Source organism: Amphiura filiformis, chromosome 8, assembly GCF_039555335.1.
Source record: "Amphiura filiformis chromosome 8, Afil_fr2py, whole genome shotgun sequence".
Lineage (NCBI taxonomy): Eukaryota > Metazoa > Echinodermata > Ophiuroidea > Amphilepidida > Amphiuridae > Amphiura > Amphiura filiformis.
In genome coordinates, this window is record NC_092635.1 from 64,741,930 (window position 1) to 64,751,482 (window position 9,553).

The 9,553-nt window shown below is 38.3% G+C and overlaps 1 protein-coding gene and 1 long non-coding RNA gene across 2 annotated transcripts; both read left to right on the forward strand.

Moving 5' to 3' along the window:
- Positions 1-248: 248 nt before the first annotated feature.
- LOC140159664 (uncharacterized) lies at positions 249-809 on the forward strand. The gene has a single exon (XM_072183158.1). It carries the CDS (start codon positions 249-251, stop codon positions 807-809), a length of 561 nt encoding a protein of 186 aa, XP_072039259.1.
- A 2,697-nt stretch (positions 810-3,506) lies between these two features.
- Positions 3,507-6,399, forward strand: LOC140159354 (uncharacterized). The gene is made up of 3 exons (XR_011859875.1): positions 3,507-3,633; positions 3,862-3,951; positions 6,193-6,399. It is a non-coding gene; the product is annotated as an uncharacterized lncRNA (long non-coding RNA).
- Positions 6,400-9,553: the final 3,154 nt, after the last annotated feature.

The following is a 9,553-nucleotide window of genomic DNA, read 5'->3' on the forward strand; positions in this document are numbered from 1 at the left end:
ACCCTGCCTCATTAATTTCATTGACTTCAAGGCTGCTTTTGACTCAGTGCACAGGCCCTCCCTGTGGGAAATTCTCCGCATCTATGGAATACCTCCCAAGATAATTAACATCATAAGGAGTTCATATCGGGACACAATATGTGCAGTGAAAGCAGAAGGACCCTTTCTAGCTGGTTCAAGATCATCACGGAGTCAGACAGGGTGACATCTGGTCTCCATTACTCTTTGGCTTAGCCATTGACTTCATCATGAAGAGGGCTGTTGATGAAAACAACAGAGGATTAATCCTATTGCCAAGGAGGAGTTCAAGATATCCAGAAGAAAAGTTAGCTGATCTGGATTATGCTGATGATATAGCTCTCCTTGAAGAGACTGATGTCAAGATGGCAGAGACAACAGAAGCCATCCGTGTTACTGCCGGTAAACTAGGACTCCAGATGAGCTATAAGAAGACAGAGATCATGACCATTAGCCGATCCAATGTTACAAAACCAGCTGTTCACCTAGGCAATGAAGGTCTCATCAAAGTAGTTGACCATTTCAAGTACCTTGGTGCCTACTGCAGTGCTGACGGGTCCAATGTCAAAGAATTGAATAACAGAATCGGTAAAGCCACAGGAGCCTTCAGAGAGCTGGACAAGGTGTGGAAGGATCGTAACATCAACATGGAGACCAAGCTGAAGTTCTACAATGCTTGTGTAATCTCCACACTCCTTTATGCCGCTGAGTGCTGGACTCTCACAGAGAGGGACGAGGCTAGACTTGATGCCTTTGACATGCGCTGCCAACGCATAAAATTCTTCGAGTGATATGGTCACAACATATATCAAATAGTTGTATTCGATCCAAGACCAAACAGCCCCAACTCACATCAGTTATCAGAAAGCGCCGCCTACAGTGGTTTGGCCATCTGCAACGAATGGATGGAGACCGCACCCCCAAGAAGCTCTATCATTGGAAGCCAACCCATGGGAAAGCGCAAACCTGGTCGTCCTAAGACATCATGGAGGCGTCATCCACAGAGACATCTCAAGGCTGGACCTAGGGTGGACTGTAAAGGAGGCTGAGGTTGCAGCTTTGGACCGTAGGATTTGGAAGCATCTCTTGAGCCAGGCAGCATGTGCAGAAATGCATGAAGCTGACTGGTAGGTAGGTAGTAGCTCCTATGCTAGTGTTTTCCAAATAGTCTTCTATGTTGATTGTAAGTCTTCTCGGAGATCACTTGAGGAAGCTATCTGCCCCACTTGACTGTCAGATAACACACAATGTTAGGGATGCACCATTAGATATCAAGGGGGGCTAGGTAGTTTGGATTGGGACAAAAAAATTTTAGCACCTCGGTGGAGCAAACTTTTTTAGCACCTCGGCAAAGCAAATTGGTTTTTTTTACTCCTCAATGAAGAATTTTTTTTTCAATCATAAAGTTCTATTTTCAACAATTTGTTTTTAGATTTGGTGAAACAAATTTTCTTTAATATAAATCCATATTTTTACCATTTTTATATTTTTTAGCACCTAAATATTGCATGTTGCGAAAAACATTATTTTTCGTTTAAAATGAGTTCACATTGTAAGTTTTGCGCGTATCGTTGGAACTTGACATTTTTCGAAGGAGATCCATGTCTTAGGATTATTTTCTTCAAAACATAGACTTCTGTGTACTGATTTCATATGCAAAAACATACCCACATCCATCCCCATGTATGGCTCCCATCCATGAGGCATATGAGCCGGATTTACCTTTTTGGGGGCCAAAATTTGGAGGCCCCCAAACTCACTGTGAGGAAGGCATGTGTACTCAAGTAGCCAAGTTTTGATTTACAAATAGGGAGCCTACTATAAGATTGGCAGTGGTGGAAATGAGCATATTTTGTTCTGATTTTACTAAGACATTTGTGCGCGAATCACAAAAAAAATTATATTTCAGACAATTTTAGTCCAAAGAATGAATGTGACTGTTGCTATAAAAAAGGGCCATTGCGCGCAAAGAGCACAGAAGTTTGCAATTTTAACATATTTTGGTCCAAAACATGGTGTTTTGGGCTAAAAAGGAACATCATCCGAACATGCAACAGGCCCATTTGGCCCAATAGTAAATCCGGCTCTGACTGGCATACATTTCTTATTGACATTGGGGTGGACTTTGGTGAAAATATATGAAGTAGATTGAATCAAGTGTTTTGGCACACAGAATAACTTTTCATAAACAAATGCACACAAAATATACACCATTCAAAGCTAAAATAATAAATATGAGGAAAAATGGAACAAATTTGCAATTTAAAAGCTAAAATAGTCAAAAGGTTAATTTTTCTTTACTAACTGACAATTTTTTTCACCCTTGACACAAAATCTTTTTTTTCTGATCTGAGGTGGAGCAATTTTTTTTGCTCTGAGGTGGAGCAAATTTTTTTTTGTTGCTTAGATGGCGAGGCAAATTTTTAAAAAAACTACCTAGCCCCCGTTGATATTAAATGGTGCATCCCTTGGTCCAGCAAAATACCACATTGATGGAGATATTTCTGTCTGTTACTTCTTTGAGTCGACAAGACAAAGCATTATTGGCTTTCACTATCGCCTTTGGCATATTTTCATCTCTCCAACATACAAAACTGCAAACCGAAGTTTGAAGACTTCACACAATTATAACTTTTGTACCACTATTGGCTAACATGAGTTTCACAGAGTTCCCTGTTATAACTCTAATCTGCTGCAAAAATCAATTACTCTCCAGGCCTTATATTTAATTTGTTACCCTTCTAATCATCACTACTTATAGCATATCAAGCTAAAATGTGAAGTAAAAATAGTATAAGGTGCTTTGATTACTTAGGAACAGTTTTCATACAGTAAATTCAAAATTAGTGCAAAAATACAACAACATAATTTTCTTACAAATCAGCATTTTTTCAAACTCGTTTATCTCCGAAATGCATTTTCCAGTTATCCTTACGATATGTCGCGTCGGTGACACTATCTGCGTGTTTCTACTGGGGAACGGTTGGCGGGTAATGCGGTTTAGTTACCAGTTAATTTGCTCAGTGGAAACAGATCGGTTCAGAGTGATGCGGTGTGGACACCCGGCAACCGTGATCCACCTCGAGAGGTAGACCATGTGGTGTGACAACCGGTATTTCTGCCAGTAGAAACACAACAGTTTAAAACGGTTGCTGGGTGTTGAACTTATTTTATGTACATTTTATGTATCACATCGTGACCTTAAAAACAGCTTGGGGTCAGGAAAACATTTTAGTACTTCCGGTACACACCACAACCCTTATTTTAAGAATCAGTTGAAACGTGCTGGCTGTTGCCTGAATCAGATTGTGGGTTACCAGGTAATACCAGGTAAAAATACAGAGTGCTCAGTGTAAACACGCAGTATGTGATGAACCCGACGAGATTTGGCCAAAATATTTTGTAGTAGCGAATGAAACAAAGTGATTTACCAAAAAACAACAATAGTTTTTATATGCGCTGCTTATTTATTTCCATATGCAGGGCCTGCAATTCCCTTGCAAGGCAAACCTACCAGCCAGAGCGACACATTCGACCCTGCTGTAAGCACCTCTGACAAAGCAGTAGATGGTGACACGGATGGAGATTATTTCCATGGTTCCTGTACACATACGAGTAAGAAAATGTTTTTCATATACATGCAATTATAATTATGGTACTATTTACCTAGGGCGAATAGTACTTCTGAGGGTCCAATAGTAACCCGTTCCCTCATCAATCGACTGCTTTGCAAAATAGTTACTATTTTTGGTCACATGATACTCATTTAACCAATAATAAACGAGAATATATTAATGAAGGATATAAAAGTAAATTATTTAACTATTTCATTTTGTTTTTTAGCATACAGAGGACCCCCTTGGTGGGTTGTTGACATTGAGGAGACTTATTGCGTGGGCAGAGTTGTCATTTACAATAGAGCGGATTGCTGTGGTAGGTGATGACCTTTGTTTTTGCAAATAATGTAATAAATTTGCCCCCTCCCCATCTGCATCTGTTGTTATTTTGATATGTTAAGTTTTTACATGTTGGTGGAAATAAAATCAATACCCGGGATCGATACATATGAATGTGCTATGCACGATTTGATATTCAGACGATAAATCTTTGGATACCGGGGTAGAAAATGATGAATATCTCCCGTATTTTTTTTATTCTAAAGAAGCCATATTTATTTTCTTGCACTTGAATATATGTGTTGAACGCGATAGTCGTTAGCTTGCGTCTTGAGAAACAACCGTGCGTCTTGAAATTCTGATTTTATATGTGCCGAACTATAGCGCAGTGTAGTACACTCGTGGAGGCAGTCTAATGCATGGCACATATCATGCCCACTCACACAAAGAGATGAGTCAGTCACCGGGCTATTGTCAATAGCCTTGGTCGGATGTCCCTCAGCCCATTATGCATCTCAAAACTATTAAACAGGTCGGAACAAAATGGACATGCGTGGCTGTGGATTCAACCTACCCTTTTTGCCATGAAGATATCGGGGCGATGACACTATGTGGTGCCTCTGCATAGCATATGGAATACGGATAACACCTATATACCAATAAATATTTTTGTGTGGGGACCCAAGATTAGTCCTGGCTCCCCTCACAGATGCTATGATATACATGGTTTTCACCTCTGTCCACTGCCTCTTCATTTCTTTTTTGAACCTTTATACTCAACGCACAATTTTGCCTTTGGTTAATATTTAAATCTCGCGCATGTGGCGGTTGTTTGGTTAACATTTAAATCTCGCGCTCCCGCATGATTACAGCATTTTTTTTGGTCTTTTGGTGAAAAACAAGTTCATCGATCATCAAACTATGACTGCTTATGGTAGGCCTTTGTATATATGTAGGGGTGGTGATGGGGGGGGGGGGTGGGTTTGGTGTTTGTTAATGGAGTGGGGAAGCTTTTGTACAAAATGTGATCATTATAATTATGATATAGGCCTATCTTTCTTGGCATACAAATCCTGGGAACAAATCCGAATAACGTTTGAAATTTGAATTTTGCACTTTAAAAACTCTAAAAATTAGGAATGACTGACAACATAATTATATGCTTTTACTTGAAGTTACTTTTCGACATAATTGCATAATCTGCCCCCTCCCCCCCTAGGATTATGAGGGTTATGGTTAGGGAATAGGAGTAAGTTAGCAATATTCTCCAGCAATCAAATCAGAAACAAACCAAAAAAAGCAACACTTTTGTAAGTAATACAGGTTTTTGAACAGTCTTTAAAATATGATTCAAAAACACAAGCTGGAAAAATGTAGTAAAAATAAAATCAGTTACCATAGGGTATTAAATAAAAGGAACTAAATTTAATGCCCACATGACCCATGGGCGCCACCATACCAAGACCACCAAGTGATCAGTAGATGTGCTACAATGCTAAGAGATAGGAATTTTTCAGACAAATATCATCAAAATTGCTGAAAATTTAATAGACAACTTAATTATACATACAGGGATTCTGATTTTTTAGTATGTTTTCAAGAACTAAATTTTGAAAGTTTTGGTCGACGGAAAAAAAAGTTATCGACGGAAACTCTTAACATCATCATTTCGGTTGCAAATTGAATGACATATGAGCTTGAGTTATTGTTTTGACATGTGTGGCACCAGGCAAAAGTTCTGGTGATCAACTTTGATTCACTCTACTTTGACTAGTTTTGAAGTAAGCATTGTAAGAAATCGCACACTTTCAATTCTATAAACTATGCCGTCTATATATCGTCATGATTTATACTTGATTCATTTTACCTTGACAGCTGGGGGGTCCTTTCGAACGTTCCAATGAGTCAAATAGGGCCCAAACTTGCGTCAGAGTGAACACGATAATGCGATTGATTTTCTTTTATACACACTCATGCATAGGGAGACAAACATGCTAAAGTTAATCTGTTCTTTTCATTCTCGATCATTAACCTTTAGAACATTTCACATGCATACTGTTTGCCTCAATGCCTTCTCGGCAATCTTGGGCCATAGGCCTATAGTAATTTAAATCGTGAAAGCGTAGAACGATTTGTTGGTCAGCATAGATATTGAATAAAATTGAATCCCATCACATCAATTCAAATCTACACCCTTTTTTGAAATACTGGTTACCAGCGACTTAAAATGAATTGACAATACCATGTACATCATTTTGTCATGTTTGTATTTTGCCAGGTGAAAAACTTAATGGAGCCATAATACGAGTAGGCTCTAACTCTGTACACACGAACAACCCAGAATGTGCAAGTAGAGTGTGGAGCAATTCGAGTACCCATGTGATCGAGATTGATTGTAACCTACGTGGACAATACTTGAGTGTTGAGTTAACACAGACTGTAGCGCTGCAACTTTGCGAAGTGGAGGCATACACTGGATACACCTGTACAGGTAAGTTTAAGGAGTCTGTAATTTACCTCATAATTTCAGAGCCCTTGAATGCAAAGCATTGTGAAGATGGCTTCAACACATTAGTTAGGTTTGCATTCTCCATAGACTTGTACATAAAGTCATTATACATATGAAATCAAAAATGTGTACAACTCTATGGAGTAGGCTAACCTAAGTGATGTGTTGAAGCCATCGAGACCCCAAGCCAATATCTCTCAGAAATGTTGTCCAAGGACATATCTTCAACATACCTGAAGTTGATGGTGGGTCAAATTGTCTGACATTGGTTTTCAGGGGGGTCAAAATGTACAAAAAATGTACAATTGGGGTTTTGCATGGGTAATATCTCAGCTAAAAGTATTCTAATAGGCTCAATATTGGATAAGAGTAATGTCCTACCAAAGGGCTCTGACTGGGAAAAAAATGGACAGTAAAATAATTTTTACTTTTGGAGTTCTGACCCCCCAAAGTTGGTCCTGGATGGACGAAGTTGCATTTTGAGGGCCCTATATCTTTTAAAGTAAAGGAGTTACAAGTTTTCTGATGCCAGATTTGAATTTTACACAAATAAGTATCCCAGGATACATACTTTTCAAAGTTGTAAAGGGTTCCTTTATACATTTATGGACCTCCAACGTCGTCTTTCGGCGTTCACGACACATTTTTATGCTGACCCCCTAAATTTCAAATTGATGCCACGGGAAAGCGAAATGGAGTATGAAGCTCAAATTTTCGGGATTTTACTTTCTCATCAATATCTACCACCACACAGAAAAAGAAAAAAATTGAAGAAGTGCTGCGGTGCACATCCCTGGAGTTGACATGGAATGGGTCTGCATATTAATAAGTTAATTAGCCAAACAAGTCTTATTTTGTAGAAAATGTAGCTCATGAACTGAACATCATATGAGGCTCATTGAGGTGTAGTTTATAGATTAGATCTGTGTTATCATGGTTATAAACCTCTTTGCATAGCCTATACAGGTGAGGGTATCCACTGCCTGTGAAAAACCAAAGTTATGTGGAATGCTCAATTTTCAAAAATTTTCATTTTAGTCACTTGAATATTCTTTTATAACACTAGTGAGGGAGCAAGATGAGAACCCATGAGCATTTTCTGCTGAACTGGTTGCTTTTTTATAGGATCAGAGTAAGATGGCCGCGCTTTTGCGAATGCAAATCTGTTGCTTTTGTCTAATTCAAATAAGATTAAGAAACAGTTGATGTCTTTAAAACTCTGCAGGTTCAGCATAAATCTTGCTTTTAGTTCGTTATTTTCTGGAAAAAAAACCCCTTTTTTCCAAGAGACCACTGGTTTCCATGAAAACCGTTTATTGTCACTTTACTATGTTGTTCATGTGTTGGTCTTTCTATGAACTATGATTTTTTATCCATCATAAAAAAACGAACATGTTTACGCCCAAAGGACCTAGCTAATCGTAGATCAGTCCTTTGCGCTCATTTTAGTGATAGATAAGTAAGTAAGCAAGTTAGTGATAGAATTGTTACCCTAACATCTTTACCCAATGATTTTCATTTTGCTCTTGTGAACTTATTCTAAGAGCTACTGACTACTTGTTAGTTAGGTGAAAATAGTCATTTCCCTTTATATTTAGCAGAAAATTTGGTGAAAATCAATTTTGTCTGTACAAGTTAACCCCATTTAACCATGTTTACAGACCCTTTTGAATGAAATTCCACATTTTTGCCACCATTTTAAAAATTGAGAATAGGGCAGGTATTTTGAATTTTGTCTACTATCTAAAAATGACTTTGTCAAGTCCACAGGCATATTATATGTACCAAGACACCAATATCGCCACAATCGGCCTGACAATACCTTTCAAGTAATTTTCACTCAAATTCACCATTTTGGCCGCCATTTTGAATTTTGGATACGGTAGTATTTCATCATATGCTACTTATATGGGTATAGTATGAAGTTAATGTGATGTTCTATTAACATAAGTTAATCCCTGGAATACCACCTTTAGAGTTTGCAGATTTTGATGTTATACTGGTCTACAATCATGTGACATTTTCTAGGATTCGAGACATGCATATTGCCAATCTTAATTTTGTTGCCAGAAAATTGAGAGCAGGGTTAGGAATGATGTTGAAGTTAGCATTGAGTCCAAATGCAGACTTTGGTAGCAAAGTTTCTTGGCTGCAGGATATATGCTGGCCGCAGCAATTTTCACTTATGTTATTGTTAGTAACAAAAGGAAATACACTAAGCCAAAATAGAAACTTATAATTTTTCACAAGGTCATATCTTAAAATCCTGTCTATCAAAATTAACTAAAATTACACACAAGATTGCCTCAATACTCTACTCAAAACACATGTCAGCAACCAATCAGTTGGCCAACTGACACAACCGCAAAATGCACTGATATGGAACAACTTCATGGACCACATTCACAGCCCTATTGGCACCCAGCAAAAGAAATCTGTGAGAAAGATCTTGAATCACAGGTCACAGCCAACAATTTTAACAACATTAAGTTAAAAACATTAAAGAGAGTCAAAACAAACTTACCAGGATCATCATGTCACATGTCCAAACAAATAATGAAGTCCTTTAGTAGCAGGGAAGCATGGGGCAATCTTCCCAGGATATCATCAGGAACTTGGTTGGAAGCATGAGAAGCAGGTGCACAGCATGCGTGCAAGCGCACGGTGGACATACCCGTTACTAAAGGACTTCATTATTTGCTTGACATGTGACATGATGATCCTGGTAAGTTTGTGACCTGTGATTCAAGATGCCGTTCTCACAGATTTCGTTTGCTGGTGCCAATAGGTCTGTGAATGTGGTCCAGGAAGCTGTTCCATATCACTGCATTTTGCTATTGTGTCAGTTGGACAACTGCTTTGTTATTGACATGTGTTTAGAGTGGAGTACTGAGGCAATCATGTGTGTCATTTTGGTTAATTTTGATGGACAGGATTTTAAGATACGACCTTGTGAAAAATTATAAGTTTCTTTTTTGGCTTAGTGTATATTAGGCTATATTTCCCACTTCGACTGATTTTGCTTGATCACATCACATATGTGACGTGTCATGTCAAAAGGAGACAATTTTGGGCAGGATCGTAAATTTGCATATGTATTTGAAACCTGTGCATCTAACATCAAGTAATT

Excerpts from the sequence above, each read along its gene's own strand:
- LOC140159664 (XM_072183158.1), top strand. The coding sequence starts at position 249 with ATGAAGAGGGCTGTTGATGAAAACAACAGAGGATTAATCCTATTGCCA.